General features: G+C 35.3%; 2 protein-coding genes across 2 annotated transcripts; both read left to right on the top strand.

Moving 5' to 3' along the window:
• Positions 1 to 477: 477 nt before the first annotated feature.
• On the top strand, positions 478 to 9108 carry LOC102594156 (syntaxin-132-like). Its single transcript, XM_006339131.2, has 13 exons — positions 478 to 744; positions 3172 to 3288; positions 3451 to 3507; positions 4772 to 4820; positions 5536 to 5624; positions 5705 to 5778; positions 6358 to 6400; positions 6479 to 6539; positions 6647 to 6672; positions 6775 to 6852; positions 8008 to 8088; positions 8541 to 8606; positions 8692 to 9108. Exons 1-13 carry the CDS (start codon positions 727 to 729, stop codon positions 8863 to 8865), a joined length of 933 nt encoding a protein of 310 aa, XP_006339193.1. The 5' UTR covers positions 478 to 726; the 3' UTR covers positions 8866 to 9108.
• A 608-nt stretch (positions 9109 to 9716) lies between these two features.
• On the top strand, positions 9717 to 13315 carry LOC102593842 (protein-lysine N-methyltransferase N6AMT2). Its single transcript, XM_006339130.2, has 4 exons — positions 9717 to 10085; positions 11184 to 11342; positions 12426 to 12507; positions 12939 to 13315. The coding sequence occupies exons 1-4, from the start codon at positions 9768 to 9770 to the stop codon at positions 13085 to 13087; spliced, it is 708 nt and encodes a 235-aa protein (XP_006339192.1). The 5' UTR covers positions 9717 to 9767; the 3' UTR covers positions 13088 to 13315.
• Positions 13316 to 18859: the final 5544 nt, after the last annotated feature.

Here is an 18859-nt window from a genome sequence, read left to right as displayed (position 1 = left end):
GATGTGTATGGAGGAATATAACACTTTTGATACAATTATATTCATTGATGCAAATCAGTTGTATTCATTATATAATTATCGATGAGATATACAAATCAATTATATTCGTAATATAATTATCGATAAAATATACAAATCAACTGTATCTCTCTATCTCTCTTAGATCTCGCTCACCTCTCTCAACCTTGCTCACTTCTCTCCTCTTTCATTGTTAAGTCACTTTCAATTACAAATATTAATAATAATTTTTGTATACAAATCAACAATATAGTTTTTTTTTGAAATTTATATGAATAGTGACTTTTTAAGAAACATATTATTATTATAATAATAATATATATTTATAAATATTTTTAATAATTTTTAAAACTTACGAGTGTAAAAATTTATTCATCTAGATCCTCACGCAAAAATAACTTGCCAAAAATATTTGAAATATATGGCCAAATACTAGCCTAAAAGAAGGTTTGAATTAAAGTTTGCAAAAGAGAAACCTCCCTTCACGCTGTGTCACTGAATTGTCTCTCTCACACACACACGCTGTTGCAACAGCAAAGCAACATTCTTTCATATTGGTGTCTCTTTCTCTCTCTTCTTCTCTGCCTCCCTCTTTCTCTCTCTAAAAATTCTTCAAGGGGTCGAAGCAGAAACTTACAGACAAAGAAAACGACGGAGGGGAGAGAGAGAGCGCCAAGAATTCAGTAGATCTCTCATTCTTCTCCCAAAATGAACGATCTTTTAAATGTAAGTTTGTTTCCCTTTTTTTTTTTTTTTGTGCATCTACATTTTCTTGATCTGTATGGTAGCTGAAAAATACAAAGAAATAGGGAAAGAGGAGCAAAATTTGCTGACCCCTTTTGGATTTTTTCATGTTTTAGTGCTTTTATTGCTTAAAGACTCAATTTTTAGTTGTCATGTCAGGCTGGTTTACCATTATTTGATCTGGCTGGTAGCTGAGAAATACAAAGGATTGAGAAAAAGAGATAAAACTTGCTGACCCCTTTTGGATTTTTTCCATGTTTTAGTGCTTTTATTGGTTAAAGACTCAATTTTTAGTTGTCATGATGCTGCTTTACCATTTTTTTGATCTGGCTGGCAGCTGAGAAATTCAAAGAAATGGGAAAAAGGATAATCTTGCTGACCCCTTTTGGATTTTTCATGTTTTACTGATTGAGTCAATTTTTAGTTGTCATGATGGCCGCTTTACCTTTTTTTTGATCTGGATGGCAGCTGAGAAATACAGAGAAATGGGAAAAAGAATAGCACTTGCTACCCCTTTAGGATTTTTCCATGTTTCATTGCCTAAAGAGTCGATTTTTAGTTGTCATGATGGCTGCGTTACCATTTCTTTTGATCTGGATGGTAGCTGAGAAATACAAAGGAATGGGAAAAAGGATAAAATTTGCTGACCCCTTTTGGATTTTTTCATGTTTCACTGCTAAAAGGGTCAAACTTGAGTTGTTAGGATAGCCACTTAATCATTTAAAAATCTGGATGGCAGCTGTGTAGTACAAAGAAATGGGAAATAATAATAGTAAAACTTGCTGACCCCTTTTGAATTTTTCCATGTTTCACTGCTTTCATTGCTCAAAGGGTCAAACTTTAGTTGTCATGATGTCCACTTCTCCATTTTTCTGATCTGAATGCCAGCTGAGTACTCAAAATCGGAAAGAACAAACTTGTTGACTCCTTTTGGATTTTCCTATGTTTCACTACTTCCATAGCTCAATGAGCCATATTTTATTGGCCACTATAACCAGTTTATTTTTTTTTTAATTCGTATGACATCTGAAATGGGGAATGAACTAAACTTGTTGACCCTTTTCTGGATTTTCCCTTGTATACCTTCTTTCATAGCTCAAATGATCCAACTTTTATTTATTGTTGTACCCAATTAAACATTTTTTATTGCACGACAGCTGATAATTACAAAGTAATGGAAAAATACAAAAGCTTGTTGAGCCTTTTTGTGTTTTTCCCTAGTTTCACTACTTTCATAGCTCAGATGGTCAAATATTTGTATGTCATTACCCAATTTTCCATGTTTCTTTTTCATTTGATTAAGAAAATGAAGGTTTTTGCAGTGTATAATTGTATATTATTGAGTATTCTTGACACCTTCTAGACGATGGATAAGTTAGGAATGAAAAGGAAATGCAGAAAATGACATTTGGATCATGACAAATGTTAAAAAAAACTGCATTCTTGGCCTTCCCTTGCTACTATAATAATGGTGGTTTTAAAACTACTGCTGTAAGGGGAAGAGGAAGAGGAAGAGGAAGTGAAGGAAACTAAGTTCCTGGAATTTCTATTGCTTATAAGGATTTGTATGCAAAAATTCCACATAAATTTTTTCATAAAAAAGAGAATAACTTTATATAAATTGCTCATTTATTATATGCCATTTTGAAACAATACAACAAGGTGAGAAATGATTCTTTAGGCTTCACTGTCAAAGATGATGTCTGAGTGTTGTTGTTGTCCCTGTTATGGAGTGGGAAAAAGGCTCAAACTTTAGCATGATCTTCTCCTTCAGGAACCATTACTCTCAATCGTTTCCCTGTTTAGTGTACATACTTTCTCCATGCAAATATTTTAACAGATTTTCTTGGTATGCTTACATATTAGGAGGCAAAGTTGCTTGATCCTCTGTGGGCTCCTCTCCATGGCATATTTCTACCCAAGAATTGTCACACTATTAGCTGTTTTTACACCTTTTAGCAATATTTAGCTTGCTATTGTGGTCTTTAACCAATTGGTGCTTAGTCAAACGCCTGTGCTAATGTAAAAAGAGAAAAATGCTAATATGATGTCACTGTAACCATCTCAATCTCCATCATAATAGATGAAAGAGTGTTAAAGGGAACTTGTGCAGAATTTCTAAAGTTTGTATGTACAATTGGCCTTTGTCTTGACATTTATCTACTTAAATAATTATCCTGGGAGTACTTTTGTTTCTTCACTAATGATTTCAGAAGATATTCAATGTCTGTATTGCTCAACTTCTCGAAGAGTTTACTATATTCTTAGTGCTATCTTTAGTGTTACCAGGTTTTAATTTCTTTGACGTATATTGGTGTTGGTAAAAGCCTTTAAGCATGTTGGTGCACTTGTTGAAAAGCCAAAAAAAAAATCATTTTTCATTTGACATTAACTTGATTTCTCTTGTAGGATGATGATAATTTTGATGCCCCAAGGCATCAAAATAATAGAAATGGAGATGTTGAAATGGGAACACAAATACCAATGAATTCCGGGGAGCTAGGCCTTGATGATTTCTTTAAAAAGGTTTTTGGATGATCTTTTTACTTTTCTTGCATTGGAATAATAATACCATGATTGTCCTATTCATCTCCCTCTCCTTCAATTACTTTCCTGCACATTTTGAAGTTGATCTCATGAAGGTTTCTCACTTCCGCCATTTCTTGCCCTACTTTCTTTGTTTGCTAGGTTCAACAAATTGAGAAACAGTATGAAAGACTGAACGACCTACTCCAGAAGCTTCAGGTATAAATGTCTTTCTTTTTTACTTCTGACAACCTTTTCTTAAGAAGGTATTTCCATTAGAAACCTGTAACGGAATGGCACCTAGTTTCCTTAAAAGTGTATTAGAGTACTTCATAATTTTTAATTTTTTAAAATTAAATTTTCCTGATCTTTACCTAGTTGATGGATATACAAGGACAAATAGAGAGAGATTATTCACCAAGACTTTTTTCCTTTCTTTTGCCTATGCTACAGAGGGATGGGGTCTAAAAATATGGGGAAATTTTCTTATTACGATGTTGGTATTTGGTTCAGGGCTCTTAATGGGGAACTGTGTTAGGTTGATTTTTCTTTTTCTTTAGTGTCTCAGAGATGCTACTTCTATTTTTTACAACTTGCTCATTCTTTGAGCAGCACATGCCCCTTTCTCTTTTATGAGTTTGGTTTATTGTTGTGTTTTATATGATATGTGTTTGATATCTGTGAAATTCTGAAGTAACTTTATTTATTTGTCACTTTGTGTACAAGCCTCTTGGTTTAACTGCATGTTTTTCTGCTCCAAGGTCTGACTTTCACATGCAGAGATTTCGTTTTAAAATTCGCAATCCTCAATGTGATGACCAAGTGCGCGAAGGTGTCACATTCTAACATGTTTGTGTTCTCCCTTTCAGTTTAGGGGATTTCAAAGTTACATATCTGTATCTTTGCGTCACATTCTAACATGTTTGTGTTCTCCCTTTCAGTTTAGGGGATTTCAAAGTTACATATCTGTATCAGAATCAGTGAAGTTATAATGTGTTTAACGTGTCACTTTCTTCCTGTTGACCACCTGATTTATAAGCCTTTGTAGCTTTATATTTTACTCAATTCCAACAAACTTCTACAGTTTGAAGAATCAGTATTTTGAAGTGCATGTCTTGCATAATTTCATGCGATGATTTAGCAGATATTAGTTGTCATCTCTCGGACTCACACAGCTTCATTTTCACCATTTTGACCTTTAGTTGTTTAGTAATATAGTAAACTTCTGAGAGACAATTTGTGTTCCTCTACATTACTAGAATGCTCTTCCATATGCCCCCTCTATAATTCATATTTTTCTCTCAATGTGTACTTCAACTAACTTAGGGGTTCATGTGGTTAATTAAGAACTATAGCTCAATTTGTAGGTTAATTAGCACAATATATACATAAGCCAAATGAGCTAAGATAATCTGCATAACCATTTGTTTCTTGAAGTTCTAGATAATACATAAATGCTTAAGATCTTTCTCCATGCTCACAGGATGCTCATGAGGAATCAAAGGCTGTTACAAAAGCTTCTGCTATGAAAGGTAATCCATCTTCTTGCAGTTATAGTGCTCTAGCAAGTGATGTAGCCATTTGTTTTGCTTGATTATGACATTCTGAACTCATAGTAGATACTCACTCTAGTCCATGTTATGGAACCTAGTTTGACTTGATTGGAGTAAGAAACTCCTAATGTGTTACCAAAACTGAATTAGAAAATTTCTTCATTAGGATATTTGAAATGTCAAAAATGATTTTACTTCCGGAAAAAAGGCACTGCAAGAAAGTTCAGATTATTTAAGAGAGATTATTATTATATGTTCTTACGGTATCCTGCAGGTAGACGTCCAGAATTTCGTAGAAATAGGTCAGTTATTCATATTATACCAAAAAATAGGAAGTAGAATGAATCAAAACATAAGATAATTAAATACTCTGTTCCAATTTATTTGTTCTTTCCTTCAAGGATGTATCCTAATTTATGTAACCTTAGTGTGACGTCTTTTGATACACTTCTACAAATAATAATACTCTTTACGGTTCCACCCATCTTTTAAAACTTAAAATTTATTAAGTGATTTGAAATTTCAATAGCAAACACATTATTGTTTGTAATGTAGCACATAAAAGATAAGTAGTAAAAAAGGAGTACGTTGCACTGAGTAAGATTTCTCTTTCTTTAGAAAAGTACCTTTTCCTTTGTTTTTTTTGTTATTCATTTTCATAATGAGTTTGTTAATGATATATTGTAACCTGCAGCAATTAAGCAGCGGATGGAAAAAGATGTTGATGAAGTCGGAAAAATAGCTCGAGTAATCAAATCAAAAATCGAGGAGCTTGATAAAGAAGTGAGTAGTATTAAATGCTTATGTCTCTTACTTTTGGTCCTGTTATTCTTTGTTTTTGACCTATTTTTGTTCTCTTGCAGAATCTAGCCAATAGAAACAAACCAGGTTGTGGTAAAGGATCAGCTGTTGACAGATCAAGAACAGCAACAACAGTGTAATTTTGGCTAATTTTTCTCCTTAGCTCCTCTGATAGTTATATCTTTGTAATTTTGTCACACAATTGTTATTTTGAGATTGTTAAATGGGTGTCTCACAATAACATATTTCAAAGAGATGCTCATACTGGTTGGCTATGGTGTATATGGGGGCACCATGCTGTGGCAGGAAAAGCATAGGAATTTGGGGATAGTGTGGGTGAATCAACATTAGAGTTGGTATTATGTCTTTATAGTAAAATGAAGTTTGAATTCTCGTTTGTACTGATTAAGAGAGTAAATAAGATTATGGTTGGGGTTGTATGAAGATCAAATGCCCGCCTTGTATAACTGCCACCTTATCAAATCATTAAGGTATTAAAATTATACTAACTTTTACTTCTTAGTTATTATATGCACACTTATGGAGAACTTAAGTTAGGAGCTTCTGATTTGTCAATGCTTAATGTATCCGAGAAGTTGATAGATTGAAGCGTTTATTGATCTCTCCTTAGTCTTCCCCTCGTGCATTATTGTCCATTCCTAATACTAATTTTGATATACCTATAGTCCTCACTTGACTTGCTATGTATTTGCAGTTCCTTGAAAAAGAAGTTCAAAGATAAAATGGCTGAGTTTCAGGTACATTAACTGCATTAAGAATGACTTTTTCTCTAGATTTTGCTTGCTCTTACGTTCAGTTGATTATTATGATTTCAGACTTTAAGAGAAAACATCCACCATGAATATCGCGAGGTTGTTGAAAGGCGAGTATTCACAGGTGCCAAAGCTTTTGAGTTTGATATTTCTGTGTGGAGTGTAAATGTTTTAAAGAAAATTCTAATTGCTATTCCTTTTTTCTTATCTTTCTCTTTATGTGGTCGACAGTGACGGGTAATCGAGCTGATGAAGAGGTAAATCTTGGTAGTTCTTGTGAATTATTGGGAACTTAAGATTCTTTTTGCATATCTTCTTACTGTTCTCGTTTTCTTGTTTCCCTCTATTTTCACCTTCAGACAATTGATAGGTTGATAGAGACTGGGGACAGTGAACAGATATTCCAGAAAGCTATTCAGCAACAAGGGCGAGGACAGGTATGCTCAACGATTTTCACAATTTCTTCTTTTCATTAACTTTGAATAACCTTATGTCCAAGTAATAGGTTATGGCCTTTTCACATAGCTCATAGGATCAAGATCTCAATGCTTGAGTTATTATTCTTGAATTTTAAATCATGCTTGTATACAGTTTAAATTTCTGTGGGCAATTTGGCATTTCCCCTGGCGTGTTAACATGAATTTGGTCCACTGGCCATCCGATGCCCCTTAGTGTTGGTTTATTTCAGTTCTTTAACATGCAACTCAATATTTTGATAGGTTCGTTTTAATCACATACATTAAAGCCCATGGTGCCTTATCTTTGTCTCCTCGCGACATTTTTTACCATGCCAGAAGCTGTTGCTTGCATATACTTGAGTTTTGATACAATTTGTAGATTTTTAAATTCCTAGAAATGGAATGGAAGGTGGGAAATGACTATTCCAGATGAGTGAGACTTATACTTCAGGCACTGCCGAGGTTTCACGAGTAGCGGTGTAGGCAAAAGATAGAGCTAAAGGAAGCCTCTTGCCCTATGTTAGGTGACTGTATTATCTTGTGACCATTATAACATCTTGCAAACAGTTCTTTTTTAACGTTATGTTGTGTTTATTCCATTATATATTCCCTTTCTTTCAAATGCCAATGCCATATCCCTGCTTCCATAAACACAAGAGAAGAAATTCTTAGCTCCTTCCCACTCGTTAGAAACCACCATAAAGTAATTGAGATTCGTCTTAATCCTTACTGTCGTTAGCTGGATGTGGCCAAGTTGACAAAGATCTCTATAATCCTCAAGCTGCTACTGGTAATGCTTGAGCAGTGGCTTGCCCTTGAAGTGTAGTGTAGCATACAATGACCCATCTAAAAAACAAATTACGCAACATATTGGAATCTTGTTCAGAAGAGGGCAGATAGCAGGGGAATTAGCTCAGAAGTCAGAAGAGAAATATGGAACGAAAATTATCTGCCCATCACCTGATCTTTATTTCCCTTTTCTTTTCATTTTCAATTAAATGATATTACATGCAAACTTTTGTCCTTTTATGTGATAAAGCAGCTCATGTACATTTATAATATTGCTACCATGGCACTTGAAGTTTTAGTAATCGTTAATATAGTATGCCGGTTCTCAATGTTGGCGTCTTGCAGATAATGGGCACACTAGCTGAAATTCAAGAGCGCCATGATGCAGTTAGAGAATTAGAGAGGAAGCTTCTTGAGTTGCAACAGGTACTATATACTTTACTTATACCTTTTAACGGGGAAAGGAAGTACTAGCAAAGATTTCCTTGGAAAATCTCAATTGAAGAAGTGGAGAGAAAGGACGAAAAATTCATTTACAACAACATAGATAGTTTCCGCCTTCGTTTTTATCTTCTACTTGTGGGCTAGACTTAAGTTCACAGAACTAAACATAATCTGGTTAGTCCTAGGTATGTTGATGAGTTTGGCTTAATAACCTCCAACCTGATGCCAACTGAAAATATGACAAATAAAAGGTCTTCCACTGTGTATATGCGTGTGTTTGCATGCTCATATGTGTCTGTGCACATGCTTGTACAGTTCTTTGAGGGGGGGACATGCATAAGTAACGATGCCATGATTGAATGAGTTCCCGTAGAGAAGAGTAAAAACGACACGATGATGTCTGGTTATAAATTTTGTTCTATTCTGCAATGCAGATATTCCTGGACATAGCAGTGTTGGTTGATGCTCAAGGAGACATGCTTGATAATATAGAATCACAGGTACTAATATTCTTAAGAATGGAACTTAGCATTTGGGTGTGATTATGTTTACATTACCCTCATTGCGAACAACCCGAATTTCCAGGTTTCAACTGCTGTAGACCATGTACAATCAGGGACTACTGCTCTACAAAAGGCAAAGAAACTTCAAAAGAATTCAAGAAAATGGATGTGCTTCGCCATCATGATCCTCCTCATAATTGTTGCAATTATCGTCGTTGGCGTGCTCAAGCCATGGCAGAGTAACAAGGGTGCTTAACTTATTAATAATCCCACATGAGCAATGTATAGATACATAATGTATACTATCATTGATCATGCTATTCATTACAACATTTCTTGGTTTTGTACATGTTGAACCTTGGGGCTTGCCTCTATATATAGTTTGAAGTGTGATTGAAATATGTAATCTATTCTTTATAATCTTGATTTTTATCTGGTTGGAATTGAGAGAACACTACTTTGGACTGGAAAAATACATTTGTCACAAATTTTATTGAACTCCAATGTCGTTGCTTGAATGAGTTTTGTGTAGGAGAAGGTTATTAGCAAGTTGAATCAGAGTTTCTTGGTCATGTTATACAGTGCAAGCAACACTTGAGGCATATGCATATTTAGTTTTGCTTGCCAAAAGCTCAACTCATAGTCGATCCTTAAGTCATAATGTCTCAAAACGAGGAGCTAAAAGTTTAAGGAGAGGAGGCCATAGAGAGTTATTTTTTTCATTCCTTTATTTCGAACTTCATGAAGAACTCTATTCTATCTCTTTCTCCTTACAAACAAAAAGTGGAATGAAATTCTAGTCATACACTTTCTTCGTTCTATGATTAACTTAGAATGTGTGTTTTTAAGACTTATATAACTTTGATCGTAATTAAAGTTTGTTTTCCCTAAAAAAAATGATTTTTTTAAGCGTCTATCCACGTAAAGTCCAAGTACACCCGCCCTCTTCAGACTCTACTTGTGGGAATATGTTGAATATGTTGTTATTGTTTGGTTGTAATTGAAGTGATTAGTCTCAATCAACATCCTAGAGGGGTTAACTGTATACAATTCATACTTCGAGGGGCAATGTGTAATTTTCAATTTCTTTGAAGTGAAAAAATCTCCTCGCCCGCGAACTGTCGAGGGTTTAGCAAACACTACACTTTTTACACTAAAATGGAGACAGCGAAAGACACCGTACAGCACGACGCCGTTTTACCGGGAGGCGACGATGATACTCCGGCGTTAAGCTCTCACGCTCTAGAAGCACTGAAAGAGTTCCTCGCCGAGCAGAGCCGAGCAGTTGAGGAAGCTTCGTCAGCTGCGGCGGAGGATGACGTGGCGCTGGTATCGGAGGATTGGCGGCTAAGCCAGTTCTGGTATAACCGCGAAACAGCTGAAACTGTCGCTAATGAAGTCCTCAATCTCTGCCGGTCGATTGATTCGCCGGCGATTGCCTGCATTGCTTGCCCCACACTTTATGCTTATCTCAAGGTAAGGTGCTTTAATTAAGTGTATTTTAGTTGTCAAGCTTGTATAATTTAGAACTTTATGTTTAGATTTTCTTTCAAAAAGCTAGAAAAAATGAGTTGTTGAAGCTTTACCTTTACCATTTCAGATTAAATTAGTTGTTGAAACACAGCCACTGATATATGCTTAACTGATTGAGTGATGGAACTATGCGAGTTTAATCGATTTTGTTATGATGGATGGTAAATATAAGCTGGATTTTCGATATGAGAAAAAGATGTTAACTAAGGATAAACTTGACGAAAAGAGATAGTTTGGTACCTAACATATATAGCATCAGAGGTTTTAGAGCTAGTTCATTAATTTTGTTTGCTGATTTCATGTCCAGAAAAGAGTTATGCTAGGTGGAGCTGTCATGTCGTGTATAAATATCCTATGTTGTGTCTTTCATTCTCTCGATGTGGCTTTGTGCATTTGTTTTTTGGGTTTAGCTGGTTCCAAAAGCAGTTGGTTTGGTTTTAAAACCAAACACGGATGTTAAATTATTTCACCATTGCGGGGAGGTTGCATGCAAAAGTAATAAACACATGAGAAACAGAAATTCTTTTCAAAAGCTTACGTTTGAATTGTTCTGTGTACATTTGTCTATGTTCCCTTGGGGTTCTATTTATATCTCTATTTCATCTTCATGTTTGTCTGTAAATTATTTGCAAGTTCAATTGTGGATTGTATAAGAAATTTATATTTTGTGTCATGTTCTTTCAAGCATGATATTGTACTATTAAAAGTACTTGTGAAGGAACGTTTTTCTTACATTTTCCTCTCCTCAAGGGCTACTTATAGTAACTTTTGTTTTGTTCTGATGAAGTATTTTTAGTAACTTAACTTGGAAAGTTGGCAAGACTAAAGCATAATACAATTCATCACTTTTCTTTAATGTAGCTTCTGTATCCAGTTTTATGTTATTCTTCTTTTTCAAAGTTAGTAGGTTCATAGCCCATTGCCAGATTGTCGCTTTAGTTTGGAACTTGAGTGTACTCAATTGTTTATCTGATCTTTAGTTATTCATGGTGAACTATATTTTCCAACTTCTTATGCTTTGTTTTATGCATGCGGTCTCAGAAAATTGACCCTAATGCACCTGCACAAATTCTCGAGTATGACAAACGGTTTGAACAGTATGGAAGTGAGTTCACATTCTACGACTACAACCTACCAGAAGATCTTCCTTCTTCAATGAAACACTCATATCCAATAATTGTTGCAGATCCTCCTTACCTGGTGAGAACTGATATATGCTGTATACTGAAGTGGTTCTATGATAATTAAAGAGTATACTTTTTTTACTGTATTTCACTTTTACTTGCGACTAATTTGATTTCTGAAGTTCCCTATATACTTGAGATATATCTAAATATAAATTGTCCTCTTATATTCAGAATTGCCTACAGTCGAAGAGCATCCATTGCTCAAGTATGGGTTTCTCACCTTTGGATGGGATGATAAATGAAAAAAATGCATAGTTTGCATGAAAGTATCCCAAATCTTGACTGTTTCATAGTCTGGCATGCAAGTTTTTAAGTGAACCTCATTCTTACCCTTCTCTTTCCTTCTCACAATTTGGTCATCTTAATTTCAAATGTTATTCTCTTCTATCATAAAAATTCACCTATTAATCTCATGCTTCTTTTCAATTTCTATATTAATGAGAAAATTCTGTGCTTGCCTTGATTGTTCATTTTTCTGATTTGTTATTCTTCAGTGCAATAGGGATATCTTAATGTTTAGTTGGAAAATGCTCTTCAACATTCGTTATAAAAAAAAAAATGCTCATAAACATTGCTTTTATCTTATGTCTCTTTCTTTTGTTTTCTTTATCTGCATTGTCTTTACCTTTTATTAATGTACATTTCAAAGGTCAGCATGGATTACTTCTAAACCTCAAGGTCCCTCTCTCTCTCTCTCTCATATGCGAGGATTCAGCTTAAAAAGAACCTGAAGATAGGCTTGTCTGAAATGGACCTTTAGAGCATCTTAAGCTATATTAGAAGGCTGTTTTTAACCTAGAAATGGATAGATACCTCTCGTTCAGTTAACCTCTTTTATCTCTGTTAGGAAACTATCTCCTTATGCACTGTCGTGACAATGAAGATGAATTATTCCCATTACTTTGTCTTGTGCAAGTTTGACATTCATCTGATGATTCGTTCAATACCTTTTTTCTTTTATGTTTCAGAGTGAGGAATGCTATGAAAGTGAATCAATCACATCATTGTCATTACTCATTAGTTGTCTTGTGCGATTTTGACATTTATGCAATGATTTATTCAAATATCTTCTCTTTTTTCTTTTTTAAAATTTCAGAGTCAGGAATGCTTAGAGAAAGTTGCTAAAACAATTTCTTTTCTCACGAAACCAGGACAAGCCTACTTGCTTTTACTCACAGGTACATACTAAATTTTATGCAGTGTTTTACGACTTGGTCTCCCGTCGGCTATCGTTCCTCATGTTAATGGTCATTGAATCTAGTTATGGTTTTTTAAGGATCATTAAACAATGAATCCAGTTATCTCTGCCTGTGTTCATTCTTCATGGTTGTCATCAAGCTGCTTACTAATTTTATTAGTTGCAAATATTATGTTGATAAAAAAGTTGAAACTATCAAATGAGTTAGCATCAAGGTTTATCGATTTTCAGACACCTCCTAAGCAAAAAGAGGAAGAACTTTTTTTTGAAGCAGAACAGAGTGATAATGCTACTGAAGAAATGAAAGGAGAAAGAGCAGAGAAAATGAAGAAGGATGTCTTGTCTTTAAAATAACCAGAGTAAATATGCCTCGAATGTCATTTCACTTCTCTTTCTCTTTTGGACATGCAGGTGAAGTGCAAAGTGGTAGGGCTTCCGAGCTCTTGGGTTTACGTCCATGTTCTTTTAGGCCAGATCACTCCAGCAAACTAGGCAATGAATTTCGACTGTTTACAAATTATGACCCAGGGACAAGGCTAGGTGGCTGGGAGCAGGTGTAACAAACACTTCTCCAAAGAAACCGTAGGTTGACATTGGTTTGTAATAGAAGTTTTTTCGAACATACTTCAAATCTACACATCCTTCCATGGAATATTATCTCAAAATCTTCTTCAGTTACCTAAACATACCTGAAAGAGCACAAAATATTACTATGATTATATAGTTGTATGTATTCTGGTTTCGCGTTGAGTTACTCGTTTCTTTCTATGGGAAAACCTTCTGAGAAACGACTGCTTACTCCTTTAAATTACTCATGTATTTGCAATTGCCATGCTCAATTTGTTGCACAGTTTAGTTACATTCAGGTTGGTTTCTTATTCCTTGATTGTGAAGGTCTTTAAAGAAGAAGCTAACTTGATTGTATTGTTCAAACGATGGTACTCTTACATAATATTAGCTTGCAGGGGCGGAGCCAACATACTGTTAGGGGGTTCATCTGAACCCCCTTTGACGTTAAAAATATTTTTTATGTATATATAGTAGATGTTGACCCCCTTTGATTAGTTCATGTGTTTACTTTTTCAGATTTTGAACCCTCTTATTAAAAATCCTGGCTCCGCCACTATCAGGTTGTATATGTCTTTTGGTCTTTTTGCAGTATCATTGGGACACGAGGGTGGTTCTAATAACAAGCCAAGATTGAGCTTTTATCGAACACACTTGTGAGTTATGAGCTGACCATTCTATCGAAAGAGCGTTATTTTTACAAACCTTCTATAGCAAAATTTGTGAACAATTAAATTAGTGTAATTTTTCAATTTTTCCAATGTGTGATGCTATCTTTTTTGCGAAAAAAACACCCCAAGAATATCCAATTTTCCGTGGGAAGAAATATTTTAGAAGAAAAATATGTTTGTCAATATAGAGAGAGAGATAAAAGGAAAAAATTTAAATATAAAAATCTAGCTAATTAGGTAACCCAATAATTATTAAAAGACCATTTTTGTCAAAAAATAAATAAATATAACTGGGGTATTTATTACCAATTCATCCTCTAGAATTCTATGTTTTCCGCTCAAGGTTGGAATAGAAATTAAACCCTAATTTCACTATTATAAATAAAGTGTTACCGCCTCTTCTTCTTTTTTTTAGCTATCCTTACAGCAATTTCTTCAATGTCTCATCAAAAGCCTTTTCCTAGCCTTAAGAAGACATTCTTTGACAATTTTTTCCCATAAAAAACTGAAGAAGAAGCTTGCAAACTTAACAACACTCCACATGTAGTGACTCGAGAACTACTTGAGATAAGAGACATATTCCCTCCCCCGAAAATTGATTTGAAAAACCCCTGGCAGATTAAGAAAAAGATTACCCGGGACGAGATCGTTTTAGGAAAGGTGGTGATTCCATTTTTTGAGACATTTGAGTACATTCTTCGATATTGGACGTTGGATACAGCCAAAAGTTTGGAGGACGGGTACGGTGTGCTTGTTGACATGTGGGATGTAACTGAGGAGAATGCCCCTAAGAAGTATGCAGGTGAAAGTGTTTGCTTAAGGAAGTTGTACAATGATGACGTTTCTCTTATATGCATCGAATTGTTCAACGATCGCGGATTTGGCGATGGTGATGAAATTGGGCTATATTGGGATCCTAGATCTTCATGTTTAATGTTCAAATTACTTTCTCAGATTCGTGCTTAACGAAAGGTCCAAGTCTTTTTGTTACCTCATTGGGATTAGTAAGGTAAAACCTCTCCCTTGCTTGTACTTATCCCTTTTGGGATTTTTTTTATTTCCAATAAAAGTCTGCTAGTGTAACATTTCGGAAATTTGTAAACTAAACTAGTGTCTAACATGAAACTAGTAGGCTAAGTTAAAGCTTGACGTTAGGGTTAGAGCCTTGAAAATACCTTCCCGTAACTTAAAATTCATGATTTAGTGTTAGAATGTCAAAGCCTAAACCCCAAGGATCAACCATGGGTCCTTGAGGAAAAGCCTCAAAATTGTGACCTGGGTAGTGACCCGCGGGGCACTTACTCCCCGAAGGTGGGGGTCGTGGGTCAAGCCCCCCAAAATCAAGCTGCAGATCAGTGAACCACGGACCTGCAGGACGCCGCGTGAGTCCACTCACGGACCGTGGGGCCTGGGTCGTAGGTCACACCTGAAACTGCTTTTTGACAGTTAAGGTTAGGGGTCTTTTGGGGATTTCCTTTCTAATTAATGGTTATGTGGTGTCGTTTTAAGCTTATTTTAAACACCTATATAAGTATTTTCCCACCTAAAATAACTCATCTAAGATCATAATTCATAAATCCCCAAATCAAAATTAAATCTTCTAAAAAATCTTCTCTCTAGAACCCCAAAGAAGAAGAAGAAGATCAAGTTAGGGATTGAAGAAGGAGGCTTTCTCACACGATTTTGTTGGATTTCTTCATCTAAGGTATGATAGTCTTTGATTCATGAAATGCTTTCATCTATGAAGCTCTCAAACTCTCAATTTCAAAGTAGGAAATTCTCCAAAACCTAGGGTTTTCACTCCAAGTCATGAATTCATTCTTAACACGTTTTTAACGAATTATTTATCTTATATTATGATTGAATTGTTGTTTTATGATGGTTTTATGATAAAATCTCCCTTGAATCCATGAAATTCCCATAACCCTAATTTGTGACTTTGTGATGTGGGTGAATTGTAGTAAGATGAATACTATAAAATTGCAATTGTAGTAGTTTAGTTATTTCAATCATGTTATCATCCATGTCCAATGTAGTAATGTTAGATATGATTGGTTAAATGTGACCTATAGCCCTTGAAGGGCAAAATATGAGAATTAGCTATGTGTATGAGATTTGTGTGTATATTATGTCGCGTTACCGAGGACCTCGTTTCAAAAAAATACGACGCCTGGGGGCTTTACCAGGACTAACTAATAAAAAGCAATTAGATTGGTTTGAGAGTAAAGTAACTACACTATAATCTAATTGTTGTGTTGATTGGATGATTATCCTCATATACATACTTAGGTATGAATATCATATAATGTGAAAAGTTTGTCACATATAGTGATTCTTAGGTTTGAAGACTAGTCTTACCTATTGAATCTAGGAGTTTTAGCATGCGTTTGTTGGATTGAGTGTCAAGACACTATTCCTTAATTATCAACTTAAGTCAAGACTTAATGTGAACTCAATGGGAGTTATGCTTAGTACCGAGTGGATATTGACAATGAGATGGAAGCTCCTCCGTTAGTAGAGGGCGGGTTTCTAGAAGAAGTCTCATGAGATGGAAGTTGCTCCGTTAGTAGAGAGCGGCTTTCTAGAAAAAATCTCATTATCCTATAAACTATGTGCCCACATAGGTTTTTAGCTAGTGGATCCACCTAAGCTAAGAGTATAGTTCTACCTTAGGCAAGTAGGACAATCCCTTTCCGGTGTGGGGTAGACACCAGATTCCATGATTATGCTCTCATGGTCTAAGTCGGTTAAAGCTAATCCCTCTATGATAAAATGAACTAGAACATGAGTTATGTACTATAGTTACTCAATAAGCTTTCCTTAGTGTGAGTAGGAGTATGGGATCTTATTCATACATTGCACAAGGATGCTTTGAGGGTATTTATGGTATGTTTTCATTTTGATATAGTGATCAATATGTTGAATATACTCATGTCTTATGCTTTTGCACCTATTTGTCATGATGATTCTTAAACTTGGTAAAGTGCATAGTTTTCAATTAAAATGTCACTTTTTAGCATATTTTCATGGTTTTGTGCATCACTATCATACTTAGTGCATTTTTTTGTACTAACTCATATTTCTTCTACATTTTCTATAAGTGTAGGTCCCGATTCTTGAGGTGATATCCTTCTTGGTTGAAGCTTGGATTGACTATTCTCCTTGCTTATTGATGAGTCCTCATGGTTGGTTCGAGGACGGACAATGATTTTCTAGTTTCATTCTTGTACTTTCAATTGAGAACTATGTTGTTAAGGGCTGTAACCCTATTTTGAAACTTCTATTGTAATAGATGGCATTATGAGACAAGTATAGACTTTCGCTTCACTTTTGTGAAAACTTCTTAAGGCTTGAAATGTATTTTACTCTTTATTGCTCTTTACTTATGTGATGAGATGCTAAGTGGCTTACATGATGCCTTCAGGGGCATTGTGTGCCATGTTACGTCTAGGGGGTACCCTTGGATCGTGACAGCTAGACACTTTATCTAATGATAAATTTGCTCAAAGATAAAAATATAGTTGTAATAGCTGAAGATTGAAATATTTGCACCTATGAAGTACGATGATTCTTCGAATTCCCAATTTAGTTTGTGCAATTCTTTTTTTGTATATGTGGTTTTATTCTTTTTTTTATTTAGATATGTCATTTCGCAAAGCACTGATTTATTTTTCATGTAAGTTGCAAACAGGAATGGATACCTCCTCGATAAGTATGTGTTGGAAATAAATACACCTATTGATCAGTTGACTCTATTAAATAACTCTCTATATTTGTAGCACTTCGGATTTGAAAAGGGCTAGAAAGGGAAAACCCTTCAGGACACCCTAGACGGTCAGTGAATGATACCACGACCCGTTAATGGCATTGTTGGACCGCCCAGGGCTGACCCTAGGCAGGGGTCACCTATACAGTTCCCCAGACGATCTGTGGTGACTTAGATGACCCGTCGAATGGGTCGTCAAGTCACCTAGTCAGAAATGGTTTCATCCCAGTTGTTGTTAAGGACCACAAACGTCCAAACGGTCCGTGAAGCTTCACACGGACCGTGAAGGATACTTATCAGACTTATGATTTTGGGTCAACCTTAAAAGATCATATATTTCAGCACAAAATGAATTAGGTGGCCCATTACTTATCAAATTAAAGGTCTTTGAGTCCGCTTTCTAACGCCGCCCAATTTTCCTAATTCCTAGCCCGAAGTAAAAAATTATGTCCTTTTTAGTGAAGCCATGTCAGGCAAGGTGTCTTCACGACCCACTTGACGGGCCATTATGATTTAGACGGCCCGTGAAGCCCCTCGTGGGAGGCATTTCAGCAGTTTTAGGTAAGGGTCATATGGGTCTTTTCCCAATTATTTTAACCCAATACTATGTCGTTTTATCTTCTACCCTAGGACCTATGTAAACATTTTTACCCCTAAAATCACCCTATTCAATTCATTCTCCTAAATTTCCTACACTTGACTAAATCCATCCTCTCCAAAAAATCTTCTCTCTAGATCAGGGAAGAAGAAAAAGACATGGTTCTTCAAGTTCAAGACTCCTTTATTCATCATTGCTTAGGGCTTCAATCAAGGTATGTATGGAGTTCATAAATGGGTTCAATTCACTCATTGAGCCCCCAAAGTTTCTTGAATTCTCTAATTCGATTTCTCAAGATTTGATCAGATTTTCACTCAATTCCTCACGGGGTCTATTTGTATGTATTCAATTGCTTTATTATGATCTTATTTTGATGATTTAAGCTTAATTACATGTTTCACTCAATTCCTCACGGGGTCTATTTGTATGTATCCAATTGCTTTATTATGATCTTATTTTGATGATTTAAGCTTAATTATATGTTTTTCAATCAATTTCATGTGAAATCATGTATTGATATATGAATTTTGACTATGAACTCTAATTTATATGAATTTATGAAGAAGCTTTGAAAGATGAAAGATGAATTTATGAAGAAGCTTGAAACTATGAATATGTTTTATGAAGTTATGCATGATTTTATGAAAGTAATGTTTATGACTCAAGTAAGCTTATAGATGAAGATATTTATATGCATTATGAAGCTTGACCACATGGCATGAATGATATC

Source organism: Solanum tuberosum, unplaced genomic scaffold (genome assembly GCF_000226075.1).
Source record: "Solanum tuberosum cultivar DM 1-3 516 R44 unplaced genomic scaffold, SolTub_3.0 scf00008, whole genome shotgun sequence".
Classification (NCBI taxonomy): domain Eukaryota; kingdom Viridiplantae; phylum Streptophyta; class Magnoliopsida; order Solanales; family Solanaceae; genus Solanum; species Solanum tuberosum.
Note: the sequence above shows the minus strand (reverse complement) of the source record. Positions and strands in the feature narration are given on the sequence as shown.

Excerpts from the sequence above, each read along its gene's own strand:
- LOC102594156 (XM_006339131.2), top strand. Across the intron at positions 6,401-6,478 it reads ATAAAATGGCTGAGTTTCAG|ACTTTAAGAGAAAACATCCA; the intron begins GTACATTAACTG and ends TTATGATTTCAG. Across the intron at positions 6,673-6,774 it reads GTAATCGAGCTGATGAAGAG|ACAATTGATAGGTTGATAGA; the intron begins GTAAATCTTGGT and ends TTTCACCTTCAG.
- LOC102593842 (XM_006339130.2), top strand. The coding sequence starts at position 9,768 with ATGGAGACAGCGAAAGACACCGTACAGCACGACGCCGTTTTACCGGGA. Across the intron at positions 10,086-11,183 it reads CACTTTATGCTTATCTCAAG|AAAATTGACCCTAATGCACC; the intron begins GTAAGGTGCTTT and ends ATGCGGTCTCAG. Across the intron at positions 11,343-12,425 it reads TTGCAGATCCTCCTTACCTG|AGTCAGGAATGCTTAGAGAA; the intron begins GTGAGAACTGAT and ends TTAAAATTTCAG.